The sequence below is a fragment of the Sander lucioperca genome, chromosome 10, assembly GCF_008315115.2.
Source record: "Sander lucioperca isolate FBNREF2018 chromosome 10, SLUC_FBN_1.2, whole genome shotgun sequence".
In the NCBI taxonomy this organism is placed as follows: domain Eukaryota; kingdom Metazoa; phylum Chordata; class Actinopteri; order Perciformes; family Percidae; genus Sander; species Sander lucioperca.
In genome coordinates, this window is record NC_050182.1 from 15,350,117 (window position 1) to 15,365,261 (window position 15,145).

General features: G+C 39.5%; 1 protein-coding gene and 1 long non-coding RNA gene across 2 annotated transcripts; both read left to right on the top strand.

The window, feature by feature from the left end:
- The first annotated feature begins 61 nt into the window (after window positions 1-61).
- On the top strand, window positions 62-3,099 carry LOC118496115. The gene is made up of 4 exons (XM_036006398.1): window positions 62-101; window positions 628-718; window positions 1,367-1,469; window positions 2,222-3,099. The coding sequence occupies exons 1-4, from the start codon at window positions 62-64 to the stop codon at window positions 2,600-2,602; spliced, it is 615 nt and encodes a 204-aa protein (XP_035862291.1). The 3' UTR covers window positions 2,603-3,099.
- A 9,474-nt stretch (window positions 3,100-12,573) lies between these two features.
- Window positions 12,574-14,119, top strand: LOC116059896. Its single transcript, XR_004107406.2, has 3 exons — window positions 12,574-12,639; window positions 13,606-13,698; window positions 13,891-14,119. It is a non-coding gene; the product is annotated as an uncharacterized LOC116059896 (long non-coding RNA).
- Window positions 14,120-15,145: the final 1,026 nt, after the last annotated feature.

The following is a 15,145-nucleotide window of genomic DNA, read 5'->3' on the forward strand; positions in this document are numbered from 1 at the left end:
GTAGAGGAGAGGCATGTAAGCGGCACACTCTTGGTTTCAGCTTCTATAATTAACATCCATCATGTCTGGGGTGGATCTGTCAAACTTTGATACAGAAAAAAGTATTTATTATAAAAAACATTTAACATTTACAACACAATCACAGTCTTTCTGTTTCAACCTATTACTCCTGAGACTAAATATTGGTGAATTTTAAAAAGAAAAAAATGCTAAACAAATATTATAAATAAATCACTGAACCCTTTTGTTGGATTTTAAATTGTATTTCTCTTCTATTTTAATTGTATATCCTACCAATAGATAGCCTGACAAGCCATACCCACATCAAGATGTTGGGTCTGGGAACTCACCATAAGCCCGCCCACCGACTCTATACACAATGTGATTGGCCCGGCCAGAGTTTGGTTTTTCCAGCTCGCAAGCCAACGGAGAGTTGCTAGACCCCCTGGCTGCAAATTACATTTGCTGCCGCTATGCGTCTAGATTTCTAGGCTAACCAATACATGATGTTATACCTCAACCTTTCAAGCTCCACGTTTGTCCAAAAGTACTTCACTAAAAAAAAAAATTCTAACTGTTTTAATGCTTCTGAATAACTTTCATAATCTTCTGTTCTCTCTTGAACAGAATGTTCAGGTCGAGTTACGTGGCCATTCTTCATCATCACAGTTGGTGTTCTAACAGCAGCACTAATGTGTGCTCTACTGTTTGCTATCAGGTAGGTAACAGCTTGGGACAGCGTGAATGTTCAGATTACCACTATGCAGCAAGGTTATTGTTGTTCATTTAACTCTAGTATAAAAACTGACTCTATGTAATGTTTTCTAGCTTTAACCGCTCTCTGAGTGGACTAACTCCTGTCCAGAACCAATGTTTAACAGCGTTAATTTGATGTGATTGCACAAAATGATAAATGTATTTCATGAAAAAGAACTTAAAATGTTAATGTAAAATGTGAAAACAATTATATAAAATCACCATGGCCAACAAATCCACTAACAATATAAAACAGTGACAAGGGTGTTTTTCAAGACGATTTCCCCCTGACAATTACATTATTTTTTTTTAAAAATGATTCTGCCTCTGTAGAGCTAGTCTCGTGTTGCTTTGATAATCTAAATATTTATAGATAATGATCAGCAGCTGTATTTTATCATTGCTAACCATAAATGTACCTAATCAATTATGACCACCTTTGTAGCTAATTTTATAATTCAAGATATTCCAGAAGTATTAAAAGTGTGTCTGACTGATCACACTTCTTCATTCTGTCAACTAATATATGAGCAGGCTGACAAGCAAAGTTGAAATGAAAATGCCTACTGTAGGTAAGTGGGATGGAGTGTCTTACTGTCCTATCTTGTAGGGCTCAGAGGACTGGCTGCCATAACCCATCAAAGAGTCCGTGCCCTGGTGACACCAGCACAGCTGTGATGAGTCGAGGCTTGAGTAGTGAAACGGAAAATAAGGTACAGACCGTTTCCTAATTTGGGTATTAGACAGGGATAGTCTAGTCTCGCTTTGCCAGACCTTCCTCCACAGAGCTGCGGAGGAGGGTCTGGCTAGTCTACAAAGCATTCCAGGATGGGAGAAAAATGTGCTCTGCATGGCCGGGTTGGGTCAGTGGGTAGAGCAGGCACACGTATACTTGGAGGTTTATACCTCGACACAGAAGTCCAGGGTTCGAATCTGACCTGTGACGTTTTCCTGCGTCTTCCGCCTCTCTCTCTCTCCCCTTTCTCACCTAGCCATCCTGTCAAATAAAGGCAGAAAAAGCCCCCAAAAACGTGCTCTGGTTCATTGGCAATTTCTTTCAACCAATCACAATCTTCATGGGCGGCGCTAAGCACCGGGAAAAGCCACGGTGCCGCTGCAAAATATCCAAGGAACTTGTTTTGGTGGAACGTGTACGTTCAAAAGTTGTTTTACTTGTGCAACAGAAAACTCAGATAGGACAGATAGTCTAGCTAGCTGTCTGGATTTATCCTGCAGAGATCTAAGGAACAGTTAACCATAGTCCTCATAAATCCACTGGAGTTTAAAATTCCAACACAAACTAAACGGAAGGTAACGACATCCGGCTGAAAAGAGTGAAATCTGGCGGAATTTCCGACGGCAACGGAGCAATCCCGGAAGTGGAACGCCGTGGATATAGACTAGGGATAGCCTAACAGAATACTGTGTCTGTACCACAGACAGATTTTTTATTTTTTTATTTCAGGTATCTCTCACAACAGAGGAGGATATCTATGTCAACACCAATATGATGAGAATGTCAAATATGCCATTTACTCATCGAGGACATCAACAGGTTGCCAGTACAAGCTCAGAGAAGAAGAATAAAGAAGGCAGTGATGTGATTTACTCCAGTGTGATTTGGAAGAGCAAGAAGAAGAAGAAGAAGGGAGAAGGCTCTGGGGGCAGGAACCCATCTGGTAGCTCCTACCTGGAGGAAGAGAGGTGCAAAGAGGGAGGCACGTGCAGAAATTATGTGAGCGATGCACTGGAGATGGGGAGTCAGTATGACAGGGTTGGGACTGGAAAAGATGCAAAGAAGGTGGTGTATAGTGAATATGCCCAGGTTCATTTTAGAGATGCCTAATATGTTTAATTTCTAAGATACTTGTTGTGGTGGTGGTGGCGTTGTTGGTAATGATTATGCATTGGATTACATTATATCATCGTGTTTTGTCCCTCACATGTAAATACATGAAGAGGTCAAATATGTAAACACTGCAAACTAATTAGCACCTCTCTGACTATCCCAGAAAAACAACAAATATAAGGACTACAATCAATTTGAATAATATAGTAAATCATCAGTGTCAATGTTTTCCCCCTATATATAACAATGACACTTAATGACAGTCCTATTCTTCCTTTCAGTTTGTATTAACATGTTCTCATTAGACATTATCACAAGGCCTTGTAACACGACAGGACTGAATTTCTGAATTGATGTGATGAATGTGCTATTTTAACAGCTGTTTTTACTGCAGCATAAATGCATAATTTGTTACATGTAGAAAAAAAGGAAAATCCAAGGCACTCTTCATCAAAATTATTTAGAAAGCCTTTATTTTACTGGCTATATCATAATAGAAAATGTAAACGACATAGGAAGAAGATGATCATGCATGTGTATTATAATATCTTTCCAATATAGTTTTCTTAGCCAGTAAATAAATGTGTAAGATTTAAGATTATATTGCATTTTTAACAAATGTGTAACTCTTAGTGGGAATAAAATCCAAGTTGCTTTACATTATATAATTCCTTTTAGGCATCCCATGCCTGGGACATGCACATTGGTTCTAGGTTATCATTTCTAAGGGGTTATGATCAGTAAGGCTTGTGTTTAGTTGTGTGAGTCTATTAAGCTTTTCATTGTTTTAAATTATTAAACATCCTTAAATGTGAATTTTCAAGTCCCTGCAGGGTTTTTAGGCAATTCTCCTTTACATTACCTTGCAAATCATATATTGTATCTTTTTAAATTTGTTATATGTGTAAATAAAGGAAGGACGAAACAAACAAACAAGGACTTCTTGCATTTCTCATTATGAGTAACCTCCCCTGACACTTCTTTAAGGGGTTACTGCCACAACAGAGAGGAACGGAAAACACTGTCAACTGGCTCAGGAAATTAACAGCTGTCAGAAGACACAGACATTACAGGAAAATAAACTCCTGATAAGTTACAACAAATGAACACACTGCCATCTAGTGTCAGTTAATGGTTATGTCTTCCATTATCAGCATTGTTGGAAATAACCTCACAGAGGTGGGAAAAGGAGGGAGAGGGAGCTGGAGCTAATACAACCAGGTGTATGGATTACTGCCAACTTTGAGGATGGACTTCAGGTTTACCTCGACTACACAGAAAGGATCCATGCTGATTGGGAGCAGATTAGTCTATAACCTTGACGTTCCACTTCTGGGATTGCTCCGGTGCCACAGGAAATTCCACCGGATGCATGTATTTTCCGTTTGCTTCCGCTTTCTTTGTGGTAGAATTTTAAATTCAATGGATTTATGAGGACTATTGTTGACTGTTCCTCAGATCTCTGCAGGGTAAATCCAGAGAGCTAGCTAGACTATCTGTCCAATCTGAGTTTTCTTTCGCACAACTATTTGACAGCGGCTCTGTGCGGAGTTTAGCGCCGCCCATGATGATTGTGATTGGTTTAAAGAAATGCCATTAAACCAGAGCATGTTTTCTTCCCATCCCCGAATGCTATGTGGAGTAGCCAGACCCTCCTTCAGTGCGCTTTGGAGGAGGGTCTGGCATAGCGAGACTAGGAGCAGATAGACCGAATGAAGAATGCAGACACCCTACTTTAAAAACAATCTGCCACTATAGGCCTATGAATTATAATAACTGCAGGTTAAGGTTAAACTTCTTGCATAAACACGCATAAACACACATAATGGTATTTTTGGGTAACTGAAACCAACCAGATGAGTATTTTCAATATAATTCTTTTTCCTCTTATGTTGCTACCATTAACCCAGCTAGTAATGTTGCCTGATTCATTTGATCCAATAAAAATGGAAAATGTTCTGGTCTTAATTAATAATAAGCTAATCTGTTGAACATGGACTGTAATCACAAGTCTTTCTAATTAAAACAATTACCTATTAAAGTGGCAATAAGATGTCATTGATCAAAATGTTTTTCCCTTTTCTTAAAAAAATCCTATTATTTATCGTCAATACCTGGTCAGTGGACATCGATTATTACCTTTCCCAAGGAGTTCATATTTTGTTTTGTCCATGCCTTTGTTATGTTATTATACACTATACTATATATATTTAACAGTAACACATTTCTTACACTAATGTATACAGTATGTGTGTCAATAACCTGGGTCCAGAGGGGGTTATGGAGCTGTGGAACGCAACGGAGCACAACACCACTGTGGAGGAACTCTATCTGGACATCACTGGCATCACAGAGCGAGGAACAGAAAACATCGTCAGCTGCCTCAGCAGAAACACCTCTCTGAGGACACTGACGTAAGACTAAAACACATCAACTTCTGCTCAGTGTTCTCAATGTGATAATGTATGGAAACACTGCCATCTAGTGTGAGTTGTTGGCTTGTTGCAATTAAAAGTAATAACTCTTACCTGGTTATGTTCTCCTCCATCAGCATTGTTGGGAATGACATCAGAGAGGTGGGGAGGAGGAGGCTGAGGGAGCTGGAGCAATGTCGACCGGGACTCCGGATTATTGCAAACTTTGTGGATGACCTCGGATTACTCCAGGCGTACCTGGACTGGGTGGAGGAGATCCGGGCAGGCAGATATGGAGGAACGGAAAACACTGTCAACTGGCAAAGAAAATAAACACCTGTCAGAAGACAAAGACATTACAGGAAAATTTGTCTTGCATTGCCAGACGTTTCCTGGCTAGTCCACACAGTATTCCGGGATGGAAGAAAAACGTGCTCTGGTTTATTGCCATTTCTTTAAACCAATCAAAGTTGTCATGGGCGACTGCGGAAGGAACTTGTTTTGGTGGAACATGAGTACGTTTAAAGGTTGTTTTAGTCGTGCAACAGAAAACTCAGATTGGACAGTGAGCTACAAAAATGTTCTGCTGACTTTCTTTTACAACTTTAATTTGACAACACGCTAATGCAGCACTTTTGTAAATGTACTTATACATACCACCTCTGATTAAGTTAAGTTTAAATTTTAAACTTTTTTGCAAATGTTTATTGCCAACACTATATGGTTTCCACAACTTTAAAATCATGTTTATGTATTTTAATTAGCAAATAAATTGCGCTTCAAAACAGGCCAACAAGTAGAGAAAGCTCAAGAAAGCCAGCTGTTTACTGTATGTTGATTACTGTGAAATTCCAGTAAGAGACCTTGAAACAATAATTAATCAAATGTTAAGGTGGTCTAGTAGCTCACAATGGCCTGTTCCATGATGAACGAAACAAGAAAAGAAAAAAAAGACACATTTTTCCGGGAATGCCTTTTACAAAAAGGTGTCAGCAGCAATCTAATTTCACTGACATAACCTGCCTTTATTTGGATACAAGTATTAGATTATGTTACACCTATAAATAATAAAAATTATTTATTCGTCCTTTTTCAGATTCCCCCAATCACACCACAGTGTCAGTTAATCCCTCTGGTCCAGTACCAGAGGGCAGGAATGTGTCTCTGACATGCAGCAGTACTGCCAACCCAGCAGTAAGGAACTACACCTGGTACAGAGCTGATGGAGGCCAGGAGACTTTTATTGGGGCCGGAGCTGTTTTAAACTTTAAAGTATCTAAAGAAGACAGTTCTTTTTTCTGCAAGGCTGAAAATGATATTGGAGTTGGACGATCCAACAACATACAGATAGATGTTCAGTGTATGTATCCAAGTTCAAACTTATTCTATATATTATTCTATAAGTTCTATTTATCCTCATAGTTCTAGCTTTATACAGTGCACTGATTTAATATATTTAGTTTGTATTGCTTTATTTCAATGTTTAGTCCTGACTAAATTATTAACAGCTGTCACGTGGCATGAATGGGGATTTGTAGCTGATAAAAAGGCAGCCTAGCCACTGTTGCATGAATGTTAAACTTGAACAGGGATATATGTGGCATACAGTGTTATGTTATTTCTTATGACAGGTCCTGAGCAACATTGTGGACTGTGCAGTGGAACTCTTCTCCTGGCTGTTGCTGTTGTATCTCTCAGTGTGAACATCTTGTTCACAGTCTGCATGGCCGGTATGTTATTACACTGGATTATACTTTTTTTTATGAAAGGTCTGCTGAAGAGTTAGGCTGTTTTAAGCTGTTAAAAAATATTTAATTTTAATATTAATTTTATTTTTATATGGCTTTTTTTTTCCATAAAGGAAGGCAAGAAATAATGTGAAGCCAAAAGAAGAGGACAGAACTTACATGTCATTGGATCGTAGAGATAAATCTCCAGAGTATGATGTCATGTCAAATTTGCAAAATAGCTGCTAAATGTAATTTTTGCGGACGTACAGGAGCTATATCTGTTGATGGAAAAAAAAAATGTTTTCAGCAGATACCTTAGTTCTAACAAGATTGAGCTAGCAAAGAAGTTTTGTGTTTATATGTGCGGTAGTTATTCAGTTTGGGAAGTCCTACGATCTCTACAAAGCTAACGTTAGCTTAAGTTAGCTGCTGACTAACGTTTTACAGGGACAGGAAATCGTCTCTATTGTTTGAAGTTTGCAGTCGTTTAGTATCTAAATCTATCCATGGAAAAAATATTCTTTCAAAATTCAAAAAAATAAATAATTTTGAGAGCGAATTGCCCCACAATATGAATACAGTTTGATTATAACTTGTAATTTGTTTTTAAACGGTGTTGTACAAATGTATGTGTGCATATTACTGTGTCTGCCTCCCATACATGACAATGGCAATAATTAACAGTCCTGTATTATCGTACCTTTGTATAACTGATGTTCTCATAGATGCATCTTTACTTGTTTATATGCTTTCAGTGTTGCATGAAATCACAAGACTTAAGTTTGACTTAGGATGAATGAATCTTTTCACAATTATTATTTAGTTTGTAGCAATTTAATAATGTACATAGTTACCTGCTATTTTTATTGTTTTATGATTCTGTAAATTATCACAGGACAGTTGATGAGTAGCTACATGTCATCACCTTCTCAAGCCAGATTTATTGTTCAGTCTGTAGATTTGAAACAGCAACATTCCAGTTAAAATGGTGGCATTTCATTATCTTTAACATGGTTAATATATATAAGATTATTTTCTGGGCATTTTTAGGCCTTTATTCAACAGGACAGCTGGTGACATGAAAGGGGGGAATGACATGCAGCAAAGGGGCGCAGGTCGGAGTCGAACCCAGGCCCACTGCGTTGAGGAGTAAACCTCTATATATGGGCACCCGCTCTACCAACTGAGCTATCCGGGCGGCCCAACATTAATATTTTTGATCAGATGTGGGACTGTCTGAAACCATTCTTTTTTTTTTATAACTCTGTAAATCACTTTGACGATAAAGGCTAATAAAGGTTTGTTGTAGTGCCTGAATCATTTGCAGACATCCCTACTAATGGTTGGTATTACAATCATTTAATTTTACTTTGACCCCACTCTCATTCCCGCCCCATGTCAACCACATTATGGTGGTTAAAGGGATATTTCATTGCTGGAAAGATGAATATGTAATTAAATTGAGTCATTTATGTAGTAGAAATGTGCTTTTTTTTTAGAAGCTGGTGCCTTCTAGACCGAGAAAAGCCAGAAAATGTATTTTTGGCTCATGTGGATGAAAGACAACAACTCCCAGAATGCACTTGACAGTCAAGTCAAGTGGGTTTCATTGTCATTTCAACCATATACACTGTATATAGTGAAATGAAATAACGTTTCACCGTAGCTCAAGTGGTGTTACACATTTAAAATATATAAAAATAACATTTTTATAAAACGACATTATATAAAAACATCATATAAAAACAACATCATATAAAAACGACATACGAGACAGGCTACATTTAGTGCACACACATTATAGACTACTCATAAAGTGCAATTACTACTACAGACAACAAAAGACAGGGCATAAGTAGACTTGTAACAGAGCACTGATTGTTGTAAGTTAGGTTCACTGTGAGGTGAAGATAGAATATAAGAACTTTCTTGAGATTTGCGTGGTTGAAATCACCAGCAACAATAAATAGTCCATCTGGATGTACGCTTTGGAGCTCACTGATAGCTCCGTAAAGTTCAGTTAACGCATTGGTAGCATTAGCGCTTGGTGGGATGTAAACACAGAGTATAAACAAAGCCGTGAATTTGCGTGGAATGTAGAATGGTCAGCATTTAACTCTAACCAGCGCTGAGCAGTAGGCTAGTTGGATACAAGCACAGCCCACCTCCACGAGTCTTACTTAACAGAGCAGCATCTCTATCTGCTCAGAAAGCTAGCAGGCCTGGTAGCTGGATAGTTCAGCCATGTCTCCACAAAAACAAAAACACAGCAGTCTCTGAACTCACGTTGGGAGTTTCGTTGAAGTTGGATGTAGTCCAGTTTGTTGTCTAATGAGCGGACATTTGCAAGCAGGATGGATGGGACAGGTGGCCGGCTAGCGTTAGCTTTTGACCTAGCTCGAACTCCTGCCCTCTTTCCGCGTTTCCGCTTTCTTGCACATCGCTTTCGATGTCCCCTTCCCTGGCATCAAGTGACACCACAGGCTGAGGTGCTGGTCTGCGTCGCGTACTGTGTCGAGTATTCCGTCTGTAATAAAGTATTCTGCATATTCTTCGATCTGTACCAGTATCCCGGTGGTACACATTATAGTGTGGATCGGGCCACATTTTTCTGTCCGAGGCCGGCCCGCGTCCGACACAGCAGTAACTGAGCCCGGCCCGAGCCCGACACAGTTAAAATCTCATTTTATTTCTCATACTAATGACACATGTACGTTTGTTTGTGTGGAAAGCCCGCTTTTATTAAGCAACTGTAGGGCATTCGGAAATGTCAACAGATGAGTGCATCAGTGCACACGGGGCAACAAGCGCACGTTAATAAGCTGTTTAATTTAAAATGTTCAATGCCTTATCGCACTGATATGACCGAGCCCGACCCGAACCCGAACATAATTTCTAAATATCTGTCTGAACCCGGCCTGGCCCGTGGGTTCGGGTATATATATATATATATGCTTGAGCACCTGCTCTTTTGCCCCCTCAAGGCCAAAGTGCCTTTTTTTTGTCCATATTTTTTCTTCATATTTTCTTTTTGACGATGGCCCACAAGTGGTCTGTTTAAGAAGAATATTTAATAACTAGAAAATGCATTTCCTGCAGAAAATACGTGGGAATGCTGAATAGCTAAAGCTAAACTGGATGAATAGCTTAAATCAGTAAGAAGTTGAAGTATGAGAATAGTTGAAAAAGTATGAATGGTTTCAATTAACATGAATTTCATTAAAAAGTTGAATAACACCACTAATATATAAAACTTACAAATGCTATGAGAAACAGATGAAAATGCAGAAATATGAAATAAATTGTTTGAAAAATCTCAAATGGATTGCACTGCACTGCTGAAAAACTTGGAAGTTGAAATGTAAAATTGTCGGTTGGAAGATGAACTGCATTACCTTATTAAGCTAAGAGCTGAAATACATTTCTAGAAAAGCTGGAAGCTAAACTGTAATACTGTCAAAAGTTGAAGTTCAAATAAATTGACTAAAAAGGCTAAACGCATAAATACTTTGTATTATTGTCAGACATATCCATTGCATAGAACAAAAAAGCATGACCCTAAAGAGCTGAGGTGAATATATTGCCTGAAAAGAAACAGGATATATACACACATGGATGAAATCAAAAGAAAGAAAGAAAGAGACAAACAGAAACAAATAGACAGGCAGACAGAAACAAACTGAGACAGACAGGAAGAAACAGAAACGGACAGAGACAAGGAGAAACAGAAACAGACAAACACAGACAGACAGACAGACCGAGACAGAGAGAAACAAACAGAGACAAGGACAGACAAAGAGAGCCAGAGACAGGGAGAAACAAACAGAGACAGGGAGGGAGAAGAGTGTAAGGGGGCCGACAATGCCACCTAGGTTTTGGCTTGAGGCCTAGGACCTCTTAAAACTACAAAGATTCCAATTTGAGATAAAAGATTAAAACAGGTCCTTATTACTGGGGGAGAGCAGTTAAACTAGTGTATTTAAAACAGTGAATAAAACCCAGTTGAGGAATAACAATTTATTTTAAAAAAAGGCATTAAACAATTAAAATTCCTCTTAAATTAAATAAAAATAATTTAAAAAACAAAAACACAAACAACTAAATTCAAGTTAAAAGATGGTCCAACAGAACAGGAGCGAGAGATTTAAACATCCACAGGTCTCCGCTGGCAACCAGCTTCTTTGCCGTTCGGCTCCTCTCCTGGGGCATAGCCTGTAAAAAGAGAACTCTAGGCCAGTCAAACGTCCTTTAAAAGTGCCACCGCTTCGTACAGTACACAACAACAAACACCGGTCTTAAAAGAGACTTACGCGGGAGGGATAAGTTTTACCTTCTCCCACCGCTGCTGCTAGCGATCGGTGTTTGAGTTTTCAGGTGTAGCCTCAGGCCTCCTTTGTGGCTCTCTGTGTCTCTCCATCCACTCCTCTCTGTCTGCTCCTCTGCCTGTTCTGTTCCATCTGTGGTGCTCTCATTCTCTCCATGTCCTCCTTCATGTTCTCCTGTTGGTCTCTTGTACTTCTTCGCTCTCAGTATCCTCCATTATGTGCTTCTTTGCTCTCAGTGTCCTTCATCATGTGCTTCTTCGCTGCGTGTCTCTCCCGTGTCTCCTTTCTGTCTCTTCCTTCTCTGCTCGTTCTTCCCTTTTTATCTAAAAACCAGTCAATCTACCTCTGGCTCCCAGGTGCAAGTCTTTAAGTCCTAATTACTAAAATGTTCACTGGCAGAAGTAAAACCAACATTAAAAGCACACACCACACGTTTCAAAATAAAAGCATGCAATATAAAAGATAAAAAAACACAGCAAATACTAAAACCACAGCAAATCCAAAGTAAAAAAGCATGCTTAAATAAAATCAACTTCCGCCCCGTGACATATGCATATAAAATTTATGTTGATAAATTTAAAAATGTGTGCATATCAGCAATTTAAAAAAGTGGTTCACTCTGCGTTTTGCTCAGAAATGTGGAGAATGTTAAACAGGGCAGCACATGGAGGAAGATGTGGAACTCTTGTCATTTCGAAGCACACCAAGCCAAAAGTATAAGTCATATCACATAACTGAGCAAATTGGCTGAAACTAGACAAAACTACCTACGTTGTGATGTATAAATTGTGTATGACAACTAAAAATTGTGAGTGTGAGAGCAATTTATAGAGAAGGGACAAATTTTTTTAAGGTTCTGTGCTCTGGCGATGACATCATCCACTCTAGCTCACGCAATACACACTCTGTTTAATAAATAAAATTTCCTGAAACGAACACTAAACTTTAACAGCTTTTTCACAAAAACTGTAAAAGATATCAAAACACTGAGCACACCCCGAATACCTGAATATTTTGTGAACAATTTAGTTTGAATCATGTCTGTAGGTGAAAGAATGTAGGAGGAGATACATTTTGAAACAGGATTTGAAGGATTTGAAGCACGCTCTCATTGACTTCAATGTTTAAAAAAAGTGTTAAAAAGCTTAATATTTAAAAAAGTATAAATAGTAGAAAAAAAGTTGAAGAAGTCCCATCATTAGCTGAAAGAGCTGAACATTTTAAAAGTTGAATGGTTTTAATAGCTGAACGTATGCAGAAGTTACGGAGAGCCAAAAAACGTACGGAATAATAAAAATGGCCGAACAGAATAACAATAGTTGGAATTCTGCTGAATCAGCATTCCCACTAATAATTAGCTACCTAACCGACCTAAACCTTCAAATCACATGATGGCCAGGGTTATCGCGTGACGCGTGTCCTCTTCCTGCCAGGCGCGTCACTTGTGGACACCATATACATACAGTCTATGGTGGACACAGCCACAGCATGGATGTATTAAGTGAACGGGACACAGTCCGTCGGCGGCCAGCAAGAACGAGAGGAAGTTGGAAGTTGAAGTGCCGGTAAGTGGACTTTTGAAGAGAATGCATGCATGCACATTTGGTTTGTTATAGTAGCCTCTAGCTGCGGTTAACGAGTCTCCTCCAGGATGAAAACAGTCAGCAGGCAAGCTAACTTTGTGGCAGGCAGCGGCAGCTAACTTTGAAGTAGTGACATTTCGCGGTAACTGCACGAGCTGCCGCGGCCACAATTATTCGTTTTACATATTAGGGCACACACTAGAGTCATCGTGTGATAGCCTTAGCGTCACCGTTTCATTATCTGATACACAAGAGATGATAGCAGCAGTTCTCTGTAGGTAACAGAAGTGTGTGTGTGTGTGTGTGTGTGTGTGTGTGTGTGTGTGTGTGTGTGTGTGTGTGTGTGTGTGTGTGTGTGTGTGTATGTGTGTGTGTATGTGTGTATGTGTGTGTATGTGTGTATGTGTGTGGGTGTGTGTGTGTCATGGGGACAGGCGACAGCATCCTGTGTTAAAAGTTTTTTTTTTTTTATAATAATTAATCAGTGTTTGGAGAATTAGACTATAGGATCCTTCTCAGCAGGTGAATTATTATCAGCAAAATGTATTTAAGTTCTAGGCTATACAGTGAAGTAAAATGTTACCTTTCAGTAGTTTATCACGATATTTCTGGATTAATGTTAGCCTACTGTTATATTAATGTTTATCTTACATCAACTGTATGCTTTTGTATGCCAGTGTCAAGTTTCAAATGTACCTGTAGTCGGTTATGTATGTTTATAGTGAGGTAGGATGTTTTATGTTAAAGCATATTATCATTACAAAAAGTCAATACATTTCAGTGTATACTATATTGGGATAGCCTATATATTAATATATTGAATCAGCCCTGCACTACATCAGGTTAGTCACATTGAGTCCCTTCCTAGCTGTGTCATCACATTTTGTGTCTAACATGTAACACTTTATTAATCTAATTTCCTCCTGATGTTCTTTTTCATGTCTATAGTTCCAAGTAGCATGTGATTCCAGGCAGCAGTTTGCTCCTATGTTTGGGCTTTAGCTGGGCCACTAAGGACAGTATCTTCATCTCAGCAGCTCTGTGAGTATAGCAACCACAAAGTCCAGCGTGCTTCATTTTTTACACTCAAAACTGCTAAAGTATATTGTGCTCATCTATATAGATCTTTTTCTCTAACTCTTACCACAGCCATCACTATTCACCCCTATCCCTCCCCCTACTAATGCCCCCTCTTCAGTTTATTTTCTGAATCTGGTGCCTTGTTCTGTTTAGTTGCAGCTCTTTGTGTGCAGCAGCCATGTCTCCTGGAAGCACCTCCCTCTGCCTTTGCTGTAACCAGTAAGCTGAACATTACATCAGGTCAGTCACAGTCAGCCACTTCTTAGCAGTGTTAGCAAGCTTTGACGCTCTCTCCTCCATAACATAGGAATCCCACAGATTGTAGATCTCGCTGTTATGATTGTTTAAAAAAATAAAACGTTAACTCTTTTTATGCACATTGTGTTGTGTTCTTTAGAGAGAAGACACACCAGCCCGATAATCGGCCGTCGGACCGTCTGGCGAGGTCGGTGACTCAAGTCTGTTCGGTGTGTCCCGTGCCGTCGGCCGTCCGAGGAGCTGTCGGCATTCATTTGGGCCGACCCGACATGTTCAGTCGGAGACAGGGCAGTCGGGACTCGCCCGGAAATCTCAAAATCTGACAAATCTTTTAAACTGACCTTTGTCAATCTGAAATGAAGACAGATTCAGAAACTGCACGGCCTATTTCTCGCTTAAAATGTTTTCAGAAACACGTTTCGGTGAACTATTTTAGTACAATATGAGATCGTATTCTGAACAAGCCGCCATGACAGTCTGGCTGTGAATTTCCAGAGAAAAAAGAACCACGTTGATGCGTTTGTCCAATCAGCTGCCGGACTGTTAATGGAAACAATACAGAGCAGCGGCGCCTGCTGCTATGGAGACGTATTACTTTTTGCGCATGTGCAGAGCGTACGCTCAAGTCGGCGTCGCCTCAGTGTGTTCTGAGGCATTTTTTGGACCTCGGGACCCAACTGATCAGTCCGCTTTTCTGCCGACGGTCGGCCCGTCTGGTTGGTGTGTCAGGGCCTTTATACTATGACATGCTTCTCCTTTATCTCCTTGCTTACAGTTTTGTGATACATCATAATATATTAAACAGTAACATCTGTATCATCACCTATACACAGCCCTTACGCCGTGGTGTTTTAAAATTGGGTACCATATGCCCCTTTTTAACTTTGAGCACCTGCCCCTTCAGAGGTCTCTGCACGGCCCTGTTCAAAACTACCTTCCGCTATCGTGGTTAGCCTACTAAAGTATGAATTAATTACTCAGCTTACTCCACAGAGCAATAGCCTGTTAGCTTAGCTTCAAGATGGCTGACGCTATTTGGAAATTCTGGGAGTGAGGTGCCACCCAGTGGTGTAGTCTACGTGATACAATTCAATTCAATTTTATTTATAGTATCAAATCATAACAAGAGTTATCTCGAGACACTTTACAG

Bases quoted from the DNA above. Each gene is read 5' to 3' on its own strand.
- LOC118496115 (XM_036006398.1), top strand. From the start codon at position 62: ATGTCTGGGGTGGATCTGTCAAACTTTGATACAGAAAAAA. The intron at 719-1,366 runs GTAGGTAACAGC...CCTATCTTGTAG, and splicing joins GCTCTACTGTTTGCTATCAG to GGCTCAGAGGACTGGCTGCC. The intron at 1,470-2,221 runs GTACAGACCGTT...TTTTTATTTCAG, and splicing joins GTAGTGAAACGGAAAATAAG to GTATCTCTCACAACAGAGGA.